The following is a 17615-nucleotide window of genomic DNA, read 5'->3' as shown; positions in this document are numbered from 1 at the left end:
CTAGAGCATTCAGAATCTCAGACTGGGCAGAAAGTTCACCTTCCAACAGGACATTGACCCTAAGCACACACCAAGAGTGGCTTATAGACAACTCTGTGAATGTCCTTGAGTGGACCAGCCACAGCCTGGGCTTGAACACAATCAAACATTTCTGGAGAAAAATGAAAATGTCTGCAAGCCCCCATGCAAGCTGACAGAGCTTGAGAGGTGAAGAGGTGAGGAGAAGAATGGCAGGAAATTGCCAGCTGCAGATGTACAAAACTTGGCTGTGAAGGTGCTTCAACTAAGTACTGAGCTATGCAATGGGTGTTTTTTTTTAATACATTTGCAAAGTTGTCACAAATCTGTTTTGTGCTCTGTCATTATGGTGTTTCTGGACCCTGCTGAAAAAAACAACAGACACCACCACAAAATTTGTAATGGTTTTACTGGTTATAATAGGACTTGTATTGGTTTTAATGGAAACTGTAATGGACGCTGTTGGTGTCTACTGGTAATTGGTCACCTTCTATTGGTGGCTTGTTAAAACCAATAAATCCTAATGGAATATATCCCAAAACACATGACAGAAAACCATTTTTTAATGGTTTTAATGGTTAAAAGTTGATGGTTTGTAATGGTATTTGTAGTGGAAACCATTACATTTTTCTGTAATAGTTCTATTGTTTTTTTGTTTTTTTTACAGCGGGGGTGTTGATTGATGTAGAAAAAAAAAAAAGTAATTTAAAGCAGTTTAACATACGGATGCAACATAAAACATGAAAAAAAGAAGGGGTATGAATACTTTCACAATGGGTTTGAACAATTAAACCTGAATACCAATGGAGAAAAATAAAATACCTTGAAGATTGAGATGGGTCAAAGGTCGCTGGGCCTCCATGAGGGCGTTTTGGAGACTTTGAAGGCCGACTGAGGTCACTGAAGGGTTGGCAGACAAGTCCAAAGACACCAGAGATGGACAAACAGGAAGACACCTAAAAACACCAAGAATTTAAAATATTGTTAAATATGTTACATACAATACTGTATGTAATATATACAAAAAGCTGCAAGCTGAAATGTGACTGTGGACCACCAAACCAGTGGTTGGATACAACTACTTGAATATCTGGAATCTGAGGGTGCGAAAAATAAAAAATAAAAATTCTGAGAAAACTAACCTTTAAAGTTGTCCAAATTAAGTTCTTAGCAATGCATATTACTAATCAAAAATTAAGTTTTGTTATATTAACAGTAGGAAATTTAAAAAATATCTTCACAGAACATTTACTTAATATCCTAATGATTTTTTACCATGAAAGAAAAATTGATCATTTTGACCCATACAACATATTTTTGACTATTGCTACCAATAAACCCCTACTACCTATGACCGGTTTTGTGGTCCAGGGTCACAAATAAGCATAGAAATGATGCATTAAGATCTGAGCCAAATATTTCAGTCTAGTTACTCACCTAGCGAGCAAGAGTACGCTGTGGTCCGAAAGGCCATTTCCAGCCAGATTCAAGTGCGTGAGTGGACAGTCACCCTGGAACCCAAACATTTAGTCAGTGTTATTTACATAGCAGTTGAATGATGCAAATATTAAAGCAGAGATGAAATGGCATCAGGGCTACAGTGTGGCCCATTTTAGCCTGAGATTTTAATGCCAAAAACCAGCCTATAACCCTAGAGGAGTCTAAACTGTTCTAACAAACATACTTGTGTCAAGAGTTTAGTGAGGACCTCCATAGCAGGCTGGTCAGATGGGCCTCTACAGACTGCAGAGAGCTGAAGGTGCGTGAGGCAGTGCATTGGTAACGTCTTTAAAACAAGCTCGAAACCAGTGGAGCCCAGTGCATTATGGGAGAGGCACACCGACCGCATATTTCCAGTGCCTGTGAGAAGTAGAACAAAAACAGCACGATTTAATGTGGTTGTCAAACAGAGGTCTAACCACTTCAGATCAGATATATCTGATGGTGCACTTACTGGCCATGGCGTTGGCTAAGAGCAGACGGTGTTGCTGGAGAAATCGTGCAGAGAGGCCACAGGCTTGCAGGGACAAAGTGGAGAGCAGGGGACAGGCGGACAGAAGACTCGCTAATGCTTGCGTCCAGCCATCACCCAAAGGATTCATGCTTAAATTTAACTCCTCTAGACACTACAGAGAGAAGACATTGAAGTTCACAGTAATCTATCATGATGTGTGAATTTCACATCTGTTCTTTTAGACTTGACCATCAACACTCTCCTCATGAAACCACTGAACCAAAAAAGGAAAGCAGTTCATTTCTTCTCAGAGAGAAGCAAAACTCCTGACCACATACTGACAGTCACAATGATCTGATATTCATTCTTCACACGTCTATATTAGCTGCAGATCACAGTGACCACACCGTTTCTGCTGTACTGACTGTACTTGCTGGGCTGATCATTCTTTTATGTAGATCAAAACTAAGATATATACTTCCAGTCAAAAGTTTTTGAACAGCAAGATTTTTATGTTTTTTAAAGTTTTAAAGTCTCTTCTGCTCACCAAGCCTGCATTTATTTGATATAAAGTACAGCAAATACAGTAAAAATGTGAAATATTTTTACTGTTTAAAATAACTTTTTTTCTATTTAAATGTTTTTAAATGTAATTTATTCCTGTGATTTCAAATTTTTAGCATCATTACTCCTTTAGAAAACATTCTAGTATTTTGATTTGCTGCTCAAAAAACTATTATTATGTTGAAAACAGCGTAGTTTTAGTAGTTTTTTTTAGGTTTCTTTGATGCATTTATCTGAAACAGCAGTCTTTTTTTAACATTATAGATGTCTTTTAATCAATTTAAAGCATCCTTGCTAAATAAAAGTATTAATTTCTATAATAATTTTTTAAAGTGTATAATATTACAAAAGTTACTGTTTTAAATAAATATTTAAAAGAAAATATTTAATATTTTTAAATATTGATTATGATAATAATAATAAAAAAAGCATATTAGTATGATTTCTGAAGGATCATGTGACACTGAAGACTGGAGTAATGATGCTGCAAATTTAGCTTTGAACACAGAAATAAATTACAATTTAAAATATATTCAAACAGAAAGTAGTTATTTTAAACAGTAAAAATATTTCACAATATTACTGCTGTATTTTGAATCAAATAAATGCAGGCTTGGTGAGCAGAAGACACTAATGTTTAAAAACATAAAAAATTGTACCGTCCAAAAACTTTTGATTGGTAGTTTGTATGTATATGTGTGTATATACATATGATGTAACGTCTGTCTCTTATGAAGATGTTATGATGCTGGATAAAAGAAAGTACACTTACCGGAAAAGCAGCTTGACTCTTTGTTTCAAATGTTTCTGATGCTTTTTTGAGCCCTTCTCCAGTGATCTGATTGGTCGATATGTCTAAAATCCTCAGTCTGGGCATAGTGGCAGCAGCAGACATCAGTTCTGGAAGGAGGTCGTTGTTCAGACGGTTGGCAGAGATGCGCAGCTCCGTGAGGCTGCCTTGCAGTTTGAGCGCTCGGAGGAGAGGAGTCAGAGATGCTGGAGGCAAACTGAGTCCACAGACGTTCACACACGAGCTGTTGTCCTGCACCTCACACAGCCGAGACACACGCCGGTTCTCCTCTGAAACACATATACAACAAGCATGTTTTGTGATAAGTATCTCAGACTTCTTTGTGACTAAAAAGACAAGGTCACTCACCCAATCCCAGACTCTGACAGGCTTTCCTGTAGCGCTCAGGGAGAGGAGGAAGATCCCATGAACACACCTCAGCAAGAACCTGGAGCAGGTAGGTTGACCAAAAGGTGAAAACAATTTAAACTTTACGCCTGCTTACCACACAAAAATACTAAATAGCTTTATAAGACATAATACAGCACTCTTTTTTGAGCTTGACACACACTTATTTAAAAGTAAAAAATAATCAATAATATGGAATGACTCAAAATAAAATAAAATAAAATAAAATAGGATTTTTCCAGGAATTTTCACACTTCAAAACACATTCAGTAATATTTATAAATGTATTATGGTTTTTACTTATTTGTTTTATACAATTTTGGTGTAACTGCATGAACAACATACTAAATCATATATTATTATGACTAACATTATGTTTGGTTTGTGTCTATCAAGCTTCAAATAATAGAGAAAACCAAATAAAATTACATACTTAAAAAATAATAAAAAATAAATAAATAAATACACTTAAAAAATTAATAACTAGACAATCCACTTATGATTTTGGTCATTCCACCTGACTAAAAACAATTGTTTAGCATAATGTTTTACATTACATTATATTATATTGTATTATATTATATTACAATCATAAAAAACCTATTGTATATAAACCGTATGTTATGAATATTTTCTTATTGGTTTGTGTCTATTAAGTTTAAGATAAAAGAAAAAAACTAATTAAATCAAGTATCTTTTTTAAAGTATTTAAATTACTAGACTATATAATTATCATTTTGGTCATACCACTTAAAATATTTTAATTAATTAATTAATTAACTCTATTATTATTATTATTATTATTATTAAATTATTTTCCTTGCAACTCTTTTGCTACCACCTGGGATAGTTTGTTTGTTTGGCTACAATTCCTCTGTAAATGACTGCAATTTTCACCTTTCATTTTTTAAGTAAAAAAAAATTGGCAAAAGCAAAAACAAACAAAAAAAAAACAACCCTTTCATTAATTAAAAAAAGCCTACAAACAGTAGGAAAATATACAGAAGGTTTCCTATGACCTCTGACCTCTTCATTTGTATGCAGCACAGCCAGCAGTGGATCGGTGGGTAGGAGCAGAGCGCCCTCTTTCTGCAGGGACAGACGTGGCAGTAATCCACACGTCTGATAGTAACGCTGAGCAGCCTGATCACACAACCACGCCACTGTACAGGAATCTGCCTCACTGCACAACACAATCATAACATCTACAGTTATATATAATCATAACCCATAACTCTATCTGATACACACAAAAACAGCATCAGACCTGTGTGGAACGGGAATCAAGAAGACATTGTCCTGAACTCTGACCCTCATCCTGATCGGTGCCGGAACATGAGCTGTCCTATTCTGGAATGATGCTGGTGGCTTTAAAAAAAAAACAATAATAAATATTAGTTTAACGCCAATTAAAAACACATTTATTAACCATAGCTGTAAGTAAATATCAAACACAACGAGTAGTATTATGCAGAAATTTAAATATGAGATCTGTTACCTCCTTTTTGACTAATTTGTTTAATACATTTTTTTTTTTTTTTTGCATAAAATAGTGTTAGAAATGCAGAATAACTGCATTTATTTCGACTTGATAAATTAAACGTACAAAATAATGAGATCATGTAATAACCTACTATAACACTGTCTCATATACAAATTCACATATTTATTAACAAAAAGCAATATACAGCATATATATGTACTGCATAGTAGACTAGCATGCCTTTTTAAACACAGCCAATGATATAGTGAGGTCTGTATTACCATCGACTGATGGGTAGGAGGTGGAGGTTCATGGAAGGGCTCAGATTCTTGGGTTGTGATGGGACTCTGTGACCTGCTGACTTCCCTCCTGCCTAGATTCACCATCCCAGGCATTTGATTCATCTTCACTTGCCGAGATTTATTAGTGCCCTTCTTCAGAGACAGACCCCTACTGGAGGAGCTCTGAACTGCTACGTGAGAGACATGAAACTAATTAACAACGGCAATTAAACAGTTTAGAGTCAATAATATCTGTACGTTAATTATAATATATTATTACTATCATAAACAATGTTGTCATACAAACTATTCTACCCTCCCTTTCAAAAGTTTGGGATCAGTGAGATTTTTTGTTTTTTAAAAGAAGACTTTTCTGCTCATCAAGGCTGCCTTTGATTAAAAATACAGAAAAAAAAAATAGTAATATTGTGACATATTATTGCCATTTAAAATAGTGATTTTCTATTTTAATACACTGTAAAATAGAATTTATTTCTGTGATTTTCAGCATCATTACTCCAGTCTTAAGCGTGATCCTTCAAAAATCATTCTAATATGCTAAATTAACGTCAGTGTTGGAAACGGTTGTGGTGCTTAAATTTTTTTTTGGAACATTTGATACTTTTTTCAGGATTCTTTGATAAAATAAAACACTAAAAAGAACAGCATTTATTTAGAACAAAAATATTTTGTAACAATGTACACTACCATTCAAGTCTGGGGTCTGTAAATTTTTTCTTTCTTTTTTTTTTCTGAAAGAAATTAATACTTTTTATTCAGCAAGGATGTGTTAAATTGATAAAAAAGTGATAGTAAAGGATGTATGAATGTATAAAGCAGCACAACTTTCAAACAGCAGTGTATATTAATTATAACATTGTATATACCATTATAAGTATTTCAGAAGCCATTTTATAAATGTTAATTTCAGATTTCAGTCTTCGGGATATGTTAGCTTTAATAGTGTTTCATAAAATGTGTTAAATTACCGTATAAATCATAATATAAGAAACTATGAATTAATGAAAAAAAACATTATAATAACAATAATAGTTAGACATTTAATTTAGGATTTAGCTAACAGTTATTAATTAAAATTGTGTAATATTAATCATATTATAAGAAACTACTGATAATGAATCATGTTTAAAGAATGTTTTAGAATAATGTTTAAAGAATAATGTTTCAGGTACTTGTGTTGCATTACTTTAACATTTAAAAAAAATGGTTAGACATTAAATTTAGAATTGAATTAACCATTATTTAACAAAACAACATATAACTAAATAAATAAATAAATACTAAAATTAAGCACTGTGATTGCATTATTGTGTGTACTTCATAATCATCATGAATGTATTGATTGAATATGATTGCACTGTATGTCACACACCTCTAGGAGGAGCTTCAGCAGATACTGAGAAATGATTCTGATTTCTTGAAGTTGTTTCTCGTGGGACGTTGTGCTCAGAAACTCTTCGTTTCTTGTTAGGCTGCATCTCGCTCAGATCGTCCTCCAGCCAGTCGTCTGCCAGATACTGGTCCTCTGGTACCAGTGCTGCTCTGCTATTGGCCGAAACTGCCGGCGTGCTGGTAAAGGCCGGCTCTGATAGGCTCTGAGAGAGGAGGCGGGATTTGGCGCTGCCCAGACTCTGCATGGCCTTCTGATACTCTAGTCTGCCCGACTCTGACTGTGGGGGCAACATGGCCTCTCTGAACTCAAATGCGGAGGGCACATCCTGACTGGGTGGGAATTCCTGTGAGGACTGGATAGCAGGGGAACGCGGTCTTGTCCGAACAGGATGAAGAGGACTGAGTGAGCAATCCGAGTCGGAATTATCCAAAGGACTGTTCTCGTTCTGAAGAAAAAATTAATAATGAAATAAATTTTGGCTTAAAAATGAAAAAAATTTAAACGAACGATTGTTTCAGATAAGAAGCTTTACCCCATATAGAACATCTACTTCCATCCCTTGTGGCCGGCGAGCTGACCCTGAGGTGCCCCTACGTCTGCGAGCAGAGTTTTTTGGAGTCGGGACAGCCGGAGTGGGACGGGGAGTGATCTGCTGAGATGAGGGCGGAGACTCCCGCAACAGTGGTTCTGAATACTCAGCATCAAACAGCTGACTGTCCTGAAGCTCCTTCTGCTGCCGTGGAGGTGCAGACACAACTGTGACTACAGGAGAAGACAACAAATAAGAGTTCATTTATTCAGCAGTTTTATGAATATCTCATTTGTCATCATTAAAACATAAAAATGTACGTAATATGCAATAAATTGTCAGTCAGCTAATAAAAAAAAAAACATATTGCATAATGAATCAGTAATGTTTATCTTCTCACTGTCTCCTGAAAGAGCTCTCTTGAGGAGTTTTTCAGTCTCCAAACACTCTTGCTTGGTCTCATGGTCCAGCTGTCGGCTGTAAGTCTTAAACCACTGGCGCAGGGTGTCCAGAGGAGTGAGTCCCTATAAATACATATGTAAAATTGTGCATAGAATCAGCATAATATCTTACATACAGCTGAAGTCAAAAGTTTACATACACTTGATTCTTAATACTGTGTTGTTACCTGAATGATCCACAGCTGTGTTTTTTTGTTTGTTTGTTTGTTTGTTTAGTGATAGTTTGTCATGAATCTACTGTTTGTCCTGAACAGTTAAACTGCCTGCTGTTCTTCAGAAAAATCCTTCAGGTCCCACAAATTCTTTGGTTTTTCAGCATTTTTGTGTATTTTAACCCTTTCCAGCAATGACTGTATGATTTTGAGATCCATCTTTTCACACTGAGGACAACTGAGGGACTCATATACAACTTTAACAGCAGGTTTAAACACTCACTGATGATTTAGAAGGAAACACAATGCATTAAGAGCGGGGGGTGAAAACTTTTGAACGGAATAAGGATGTCTACTTTTTTTTTTTAATTTTGCCTAAATACAATTTTTTAAATTTTGCACTGCCCTTCAGAAGCTACAGAAAATACTTACATGTTTCCCTAAAGACAAAATAGGTTAAATTTACCCTGATCTTCAAATTCAAAAAGTTTTCACCCCCCAACTCTTAATGCATCATGTTTCCTTCTGAAGCATCAGTGAGCATTCGAACCTTCAGAAAAAATTGTAAAATATTATTACAATGTAATATAACTTTTTTCTATTTTAATATACATTCAAATATAATTTATTCCTGTGATGCAAAGCTGAATTCTCAGCATCGTAACTCCAGTCTTCAGTGTCACATGATCCTTCAGCCTGATTAATATTTTTTTTGGAAGCTGTGATAATTTTTTCAGGATTCTTTGATTAATAAAACAAAATAATAATAATAATAATAATAATAGCATTTATTTAAAATAGAAATCTTTTCTAACAAGATACACTACTGTTCGAAAGTTTGTGGCCAGTAAATTTTTATTCTTTTTAAAAAAAAAAATAAACACATTCAGCAAGAACGTGTTAAAATTAATCAAAAGTGATAGCAAAGACTTACATTGTTGAAAAAGATTTCTATTTTGAATAAATGTTGTTCTTTTTAACCTTTTATTCATCAAAAAATCCTGAAAAAAAAGAAACGGGACCTAAAATAAATATTCGGCTGCACAACATAGATAACTCTAATAATAAATCTGCATATTAGAATGATTTCTGAAGGATCATGTGACGCTGAAGACTGAAGTAATGGCTGATGAAAATTCAGCTTTGCATCACAGGAATAAATTATATTTTAAAGGATATTGAATTAGAAGCCATTATTTTATATTGTAATAACATTTCACAATATATCAGTTTTTTTCTGTATTTTTGAGCAAATAAATACAGCCTTAATGAGCATAAGATACTTCTTTAAAAAACATCACAAGCCTTACTGATCCCAAACTTGCAATGTAGGTATGTGTAGTGTGTGGGTCTGTCTGACCTTGCTATTGCGAACAGCGACTGATGCTCCTTTCTGTACCAGCAGTCGTGCAACATGAAAGTGGCCGCAGTTCAGTGTGTCATGAAGAGGTGTGACACCCTCACAGTCTCGACCCCCAGGGTCGTTTATATTTGCTCCACGGTCCAGCAATAAAGCTACGATTTCTGAAAGAAATAGATTTCAGTCTCTCTGATGACCTATACTTAGATAAGCTATACATATACTATACATATATCACATTATTCATAATGTCCATGTTAAAACTGCAGGATGCAGTACCTTGATGACCATAGTTACAGGCTTCATGCAGAGCAGTCCACCCGCAGTAATCCCTCAGGTTAACTGGGTGACCCTGTCAGAGAACAACAAATAAACACATCAAATTCTCTTAAATAGGTCAGAGGCACAAATCTTTTAAAGCCATTTCACTCTTAAAATGTTAAGTGCCAAAATCCAAACCCACCTGGTCAAGCAGGTACTGAACCTGCTTTAGGTTTCCCTCTATACAGGCCCTGTGGAGAACCGTCTCGCCCTTCTCATTCCGTCGGTTCCACTACGCAAACAACAGACAAGATGAACAAACAATACATCAAATGTGGATGAAGCACAACATAAACTACAGTCTGAGATCTCACCCTCTGTGTCTTCCTCCTGCCCGTCACAATCTTATCGTAACCCTCCAGATCCTCATCTGTACAAACAGATTATTCACTCACTCAGACATAAATGAACAAATAAAATGCATGAATAAACATCTTTATTACATCAAAACAAACTGGGCCATGCCATTCTTTTTCATTATAAAAAACACAGCGTTGCACATTGCATCATTTCTTAACTGAACATATGCACTGCTGTTCAAAAGTTTAGGATCAGTAAGATTTGTAATGTTTTTTTAAATATGTTTGTTATGCTCATCAAGGGTACATTTTATTTGATGGAAAATACAGAAAAAAAAACAGTAATATTGCGAAATTTTATTGCAATTTAAAATAATAACCTATTTTAGTATACTTTCAAATATCATTTATTCCTGTGATGTAAAGCTGAATTTTCAGCATCATTACTCATATGATCCTTCAGAAATAATTTTTCATTTATTACCAATGTTGGAAACAGTTATGCTGCTTAATATTTTTTGGTATCTGTGATACTTTTTTCAGGATTCTTTGATGAAAGTTAAAAAACAAAAAAACAAAACAAAAAAAAAAAACAGCATTTATTTTAAAATAGAAATCTTATATACAATACCGACCAAAAGTTTATTGTCAATAATTTTTTTCTTTCTTTTTCTAAAAGAAATTAATACTTTTATTCAGCAAAGATGTGTACAATTGATAAAAAGTGATAGTAAAGACTTTCATTTTTGCATCACATAAATAAACTATATTTTAAAGTATATTAAAATAGAAAAACATTATTTTAAAATGTAATAATATTTCACAATGTTACAGTTTTTTCTGTATTTTTGATCAAATAAATGCAGCCTTTGTCATCCAACATCTTACTGATTCCAAATTTTGGAATGGCAGTGTAAAGTTATGAATTGGATGACATATAATGAATTGGACATGCATTAAAATGAAAACATAAAAGCAAAAACTAACTGATAATATTATTAAATACTTAAAAAAGGTATATAAACAATATTAAAATAATATGGTTACCACTGCAGTAATTTATGCATAAAACTCTGTACGTTGTTTGTGTGTTACCGGAATCAGAGTAGTGGATGTCACTGTCCTCCAGTGGTTCGCTGTTCTCCACCTCTTCATCCTCATCCTCCTCTTCACTGTCCTCCAGTCTCATTCCATCCCGCTCACACAGTTCCATTAGCCGGGCCTCAGTGTCATCACACTGTGAGGAGCCACAGCGTCGCTGGGCCTGTAGCCACGCTCTCAAAACACGCCTCTGAAATCACACAAATGGGAATTACATTATTCATCTACATTTAGTTTATGCATTAAACGACATTCGTTATATAGATGTATTTAATAAATTAATATATATTTTAATTAAATATAAATATATAATTTAATACATTATTAAATTTAATATATTTATTATATATATATAAATATATTTCAAATATTATATATATATATATATATATATATATATATATATATATATATATATATATATATATAATTTTATATTTATTTTTAAATATTATTTTAATATTTTGTAAAATCAATATTAATTGCAGAAATGTTGTGCATGTGTTTTTTACTATCTTCTGCCAAATTTAACTGGTGTGTGAGGATTATTTTAACCAACCTGTAGTTTGTTTAGTCCTGATCTCTCAGCACAGCTCAGAGCAGCACTGAAACTGTGATCGAGCGTCTCCATAGGCCGTCCAATCTCCTCCTCACAAACAGCTATATTCAACCACGTCTCACACTCCTGAAAAACACAAAGACAAGATAATCACTAAAAAGAATGAGGAAGCTTGTGCAATGTCATTTAGCTTTAAAGATGATATACAACAGATTTGATACATAAAGTAGTAGGCAGTTTGTGAGGAGTTTCTCATCCCTGGCTATGTTACCTCTTTAGGGTTGCCCTCTCTCAGCTTTAGCTCTTGTCTGTAATGTTCCACGGCTCTGTGATGTTGTCTCAAATCTGTGTAAGTGGCCGCCAATGACACGTAAATGACGGCTAACTCACGAGCAGGCTTCCCTAAAGCCTCCGCACACGCCAGCTGATACACAAACACATGAAGTAAGAACTTTAAATAAAGCTTACACAAAAATATACTAAAAAAAATAAAAAATAAAAAATAAAACATTTAAAATTAAATAAAATAAATTAAACATCACTGCAATAAACTAATCAAACATTAAAAAAATAAAAATTTAATAAAATAAAAATAGTTTTTGGGTGTATTGTACATCATCATACTTGTGTTTGATAAGCTTCCAGAGCTTTGTTATAGCAGCCCACTTTACAGTACAGATCTCCCAGCTGCTCTGACAGATCCATGGCCTCATGGGAAAACGTATCAGTCACTTCTGTCGCCGTCTGCTCGAGCTGACAGCCCCGGATTGCTGCATCAGACACATACTGAATCAAACACTATGTCAGTGTCTGCTAATACTGTTATTAGAAGCCACAGTGCTTTGATTTAGCATTTTCTAACTGAAAATCTCCATTAGGCTCCGAGAGATCAGCATTCAGCCTTAAGCTGTGCAGCTTTAAGAGATAAACCTCTGTTAGATCTCCTGATCTGACAAAATGTGTCAAACTCACTCACAGATGTTCTTAATCTCACCGTGTTTGAAATCTCTCTTGACGGCCTCGCGATCAGAAGGCTGCTGGGAGCCCAGACAGAAGGCTTTCTTTAGAGAACGCCGTGCCGCCGCAAAGTCACCAAGATGAAGCAATATCTAAAAAGATACATACCAAAATATAAATACACTTGTTGAAAATCATTAAAGGGGACAGGAAACAAGCTATACAGGTAAATACAGTTTGCATTATCACCTTGCCGATACTATGGAAGCACTCGCTCTCACTGAACTTGTCCTTCATTTTGCGGGCACATTCTTTTGACTGCTCGAAACAGCGCATGGCGCGCGAGTGCTGCCCGTTGCGGAAGTGAATGCTGCCCAGGTTGAAGTTGGCACGATACAGATCCTCAAGAAGGTTGTTTTTTCTAAAGAAAGAGAGATCAGATATACACAAAATGGTTTTTGTATCAACATAAGTGCAATTAATTAATTCATATTAGTGAATTAATTCTAAAATTAAATTTTGCTCTTTTATTTTTATTTTTAAGTTTTGAAACTCAAATAATAAAAACTAATATTGTTTTAAAACATTCTTAACCTACAAAAAACAGTTGCCCTAATAATGTTAAACATTTACATTTTTAGTTACATAGTTTCTATGAACTGTTTAGCCATATTCATTTAGTTACAAAAATGTTAAATGTAAATGATTTTTTTTTTGCTGCTTAGTTTGTTCACTGGTTTATAATTGAAAACCATGCCAGCTACCACGGCTATTTTCATAGCAAGGAACTGGTTAATTTTTTTTTTTTTTTTTTTTAATAATTATAAAATTTGGAAACAGTTTTTGCTGCTTTCTGTTTTTGTAGAAAGCATGATGTTTTTGTGTTTAGCTTTTGTTTTATTAAGAAGTTCAAAAAAGCAGCATTTATTTGTTTACATTTACAGAAATCTTTTGTAACATTATAAATGTCTTCAATGTCACTTTTGATCAATTTAATCCATCCTTCCTAAAGAAAAGTATAAATGTATTTACTTAGTTTTTGTGGAAGCCATGAGACTTTTTTTTTTTTTTTTTAGAATTTTTGATTAATAAAAAGAAAAAAAACAGCATTTATTTGTAATAGAAATTTTCTGTAACATTAAAAATGTCTTCCATGTCACTTTTGATCTTTTTTTTATAATTGACGATATTATTATGATTATGATTATGATTATTATTATTATTAATTAATATGTTTTGTGGAAACCATCATACATTTTTTGATTAACAAAAAGTTCGAAAGAACAGCATTTATTTGGAATAGAAATCTTTTGTAACATTATAAATGTCTTCAGTCATTTTTGATCAATTTAATCCATCCTTTCTGAAGAAAAGTATAAACTTATTATTATTACTATTATTATTAATGTTTTTGTGGAAACCATGATACTTTTTTTTGTTAGAATTTTTTTTCAGAAAAACAGCATTTATTTGTAATAGAAATATTTAGTAACATTTCTGTGACTTTGACCAATTTAATCCATTCCTCCTGAATAAAAGACCATTACTAATTACTAATTACTAATTTATTATTATTATTCTATTATTATTTTAATCTTATCTTGAACTTTTAAACTATAGTGTATCACGCTTCCCACAAAAATATGAAGTAGGACAACTGTTTTCAACATTGAAAAAAATGTTTCTTGAGCAGCAAATCAGCACATTAGAATGATTTCTGAAAGATCATGTGACACTGAAGACTGGAGTAATGTTGCTGAAAATTCAGCTTTGCATCACAGAAATAAATTACATTTTTTAAATTATATTCAAATAGAAAACAGTTATTTTAAATTGTAATAATATTTCACAATATTGCTGTTTTTACTGTTTTTGACCAGTAGCAAAAATTGCATTTTTCACTTGTTTATAGTCAAAAAAAATGTGTCTTACTCTGCGATGTAGATGCTCTGTCGTATATAGTCACTGCAGCGCTGCGGTTCCTTCATCCCATCATACACACAACCCAGATTCAGCAGGAGACGTGCTTTCATCTCACTCAGCTCTCGTGAAGATACGGTACCTGCAGAAACATTTAGTATACAAAACTTCCTTTTTTAGCATACATAGCAGATCATCAGCGTATACACACCACATACTAGTTAACCATAAAATTTTATATGCATAAATTCATTGTTTAACCTTCCAGGCGCTCATCTACAATGGCCAAACTCTTCTTGAAAGCATCTTCGGCATGCTTCAAGCTGTCCCGAGAATTGTCCGAGTCAAAGAGGAAGAGGTATGTTCGTCCAATAGTGGCCAGAGCTCTCTGCTCCTCCGCTGCATCATGAACGGATCGAGCCAGATTCAGATGAAGCCTCTGGTGCTGAGAGAGAAACTCCATGTCAGAATGACTCCATGCAATCATTCAATAATTTCTAGTTAACATGTACTTGCAAACCTTCAGAGCAGCTTCGATGTTCCCCAGTTCTGCATAGCATTCTCCAATCTTCCTATTAGCCACAGCAGAGCCAATCACATCGTGCAGAACCTCAGACAGCTCCAATTCCTGCCGATGCTCTTCAATGGCAGCACGATAGTCACCTAGAAAACACACAAGCCGGGCTGATTATCATAATATATTCATTCAACTGTGACAGTTCACAAAGCAGCACTTCTAGAGTTTGAACCTACAGTCTTCAGGTTAAGACACAACACCTTTAACCATTAAGCACTTTCGTTATTATGTCTGCTAAGGGCTTCACTGTCTGTTTTACCTGTTTTAGCGAAAACTTCCCCCAGCTGATTGCACAAATTGGCTTCTTCTTTCAGGTTATTACTGCTTTGAGCTTTACTTTTGGCCTTCTGTAGAACTGCAAACACATGAAGAAAGAAATGTGACTTATACAAACATATTAAATATATACACACTACCAGTCAAAAGTTTTTGAGCAGTAAGATTTTTAATGACTTTTTCACCAAGCCTGCATTTATTTGATCCAAAGTACAGCAGAAACAGTAACACTTTGAAATATTTGTACTATTTAAAATCACTGTTTTCTATCTGAATATATTTTAAAATGTTATTTATTCCAGTGACGCAAAGCAGAATTTTCAGCATCATTACTCCAGTCTTCAGTGTCACACGATCCTTCAGAAATCATTCTAATAATATGCTGATTTGCAGTTCAAGAAACATTTTTTATCATCAATATTTACAACAGTTAAGTAATCTTTTTTCAGGATTCTTTGATGAATAGAACAATCCAAAGATAAGCATTTATCTTAAATAACATATACACTATACCATTCAAAAGCTTGGAGTCAGCATCATTTTTTGGGGAAAGAAATTATAAAAAATGAATACTTTTATTTAGCAAGGATGCTTTAAATCTATCAAAAGTGATAATAAAGACATTTATAATGTTACACAAGAGTTCTATTTCAGATTAATGCTGTTCTTCTGAACTTTCCATTCATCAAAGAAACCTGAAAAAAATATACTCTGCTGTTTTCAACATAATAATAATAATAAATGTTTTTTGAGCAGAAAATCTGAATATTAAAATGATTTCTGAAGGATCATGTGACTGGAGTAATGACGCTAAAATGCAGCTTTGAAATCACAGGAATAAATTGTATTTTAAAACATATTCAAATAGAATAGTTATTTTAAATAGCAAAAATATTTCACAATTTTACTGTTTTTGCTGTACTTTGGATCAAATAAATGCAGACCTGGTGAGCAGAAGAGACTTCTTTAAAAACTTTGGACTAGTAGTAAATATTATATATATATATATATATATATATATATATATATATATAAAAATTCCAAACATAACTTAATATATATTATAGTACATTTTAAATAAATATAATTATGTATAATTTACTACAAGTATATATTAAATTATACAGTAAAATATACAATTTACTATATTAATGTATATATAATGTATATGTATATTTCTAACTGACATTTACATATGTAAACAAACATAACAAACAAACAAAACAAATTATGTGGATTATGTGTGATACATTAAAATACAATTTTTTCCTCAGTATTGAACAATAAATGACAATAAGTCACAGCTGATGCCCAAAAATAATATTATTTACGACTATATATATATATATAAAAAAAAACCTCACGCTTGATCTCTTTTGTAGACGTCATCCTGTCCACTTAGCAGGATCTCTACAGCCGATTACTGCAAACTTACGCGCATCTACTGAATAACAAACACTACTCGCAGGCGAACAATTGTAGTACTTTAAAACTCCTCCTCACTGATCCCTTTAACGCGGCTTTAAAGCTGATCAATGCTTATGATCGCCTATTTTCATTGAAGAGTTGATTCTTTCGAAGCGGCGCGCCAAAGTTCGCGACACGGAAACATTGAGAGACGCTGATTGGCTAGTGTAGTTGACGTCAGGAAGCTCCCACAATGCTCTTCCTGAAAATGTCCACATCGAGAGGCCATCTTGATAAGGACATTATCGTTCGTATTTTTTCAGCGAAATGTTTATTAAAAAGCCACATATGCCGAAGAATTACACATATAAGGTTAGAAAACGTAGTTCGTTTTCTTTATGCTAATTTACAATAGTCTCAGTGATACTTATTGAATATCATTAATGTTATAAAATACTTGAACGAATATTGAGAGTAATCATTGACAGGTGTTACTGTTAATTAAGGAGACTTCTTGAAAGTGCATTTACGGAGGAAGTGATTACGAATTAATGCAACATGTTAGTAACTTGTTAATCATGCTAGCAACATGCTAATCATGCTAGAAACATGCTAGCAACATGCTAGTAACATGCTAATCATGGTAACAACATGCTAGTAACTTATTAATCATGCTAGCAACATGCTAGTTACATGCTAATCATACTAGAAACATGTTAACAACATGCTAGTAACATGCTAATCATGTTAACAACATGCTAATCATGTTAGAAACATGTTAGTA

At 33.6% G+C, this 17615-nt stretch overlaps 1 protein-coding gene across 1 annotated transcript; it reads right to left on the bottom strand.

The window, feature by feature from the left end:
* Nucleotides 1–336: 336 nt before the first annotated feature.
* tonsl (tonsoku-like, DNA repair protein) lies at nucleotides 337–17028 on the bottom strand. Its single transcript, XM_051133272.1, has 28 exons — nucleotides 16789–17028; nucleotides 15408–15503; nucleotides 15092–15234; nucleotides 14833–15016; nucleotides 14584–14713; nucleotides 12901–13072; nucleotides 12689–12803; nucleotides 12319–12464; nucleotides 11966–12118; nucleotides 11695–11820; nucleotides 11130–11325; nucleotides 10050–10105; nucleotides 9878–9967; nucleotides 9694–9766; nucleotides 9415–9578; nucleotides 7842–7965; nucleotides 7445–7674; nucleotides 6892–7357; nucleotides 5499–5689; nucleotides 5002–5102; nucleotides 4761–4917; nucleotides 3696–3774; nucleotides 3309–3616; nucleotides 1973–2144; nucleotides 1703–1878; nucleotides 1456–1529; nucleotides 841–974; nucleotides 337–380 (listed from the first exon to the last, which is right to left on the bottom strand). The coding sequence occupies exons 1-28, from the start codon at nucleotides 16811–16813 to the stop codon at nucleotides 337–339; spliced, it is 4125 nt and encodes a 1374-aa protein (XP_050989229.1). The 5' UTR covers nucleotides 16814–17028.
* Between the last annotated feature and the right edge of the window lie 587 nt (nucleotides 17029–17615).

The sequence above is a fragment of the Labeo rohita genome, chromosome 17 (genome assembly GCF_022985175.1).
Source record: "Labeo rohita strain BAU-BD-2019 chromosome 17, IGBB_LRoh.1.0, whole genome shotgun sequence".
NCBI classification, from domain to species: domain Eukaryota; kingdom Metazoa; phylum Chordata; class Actinopteri; order Cypriniformes; family Cyprinidae; genus Labeo; species Labeo rohita.
Note: the sequence above shows the minus strand (reverse complement) of the source record. Positions and strands in the feature narration are given on the sequence as shown.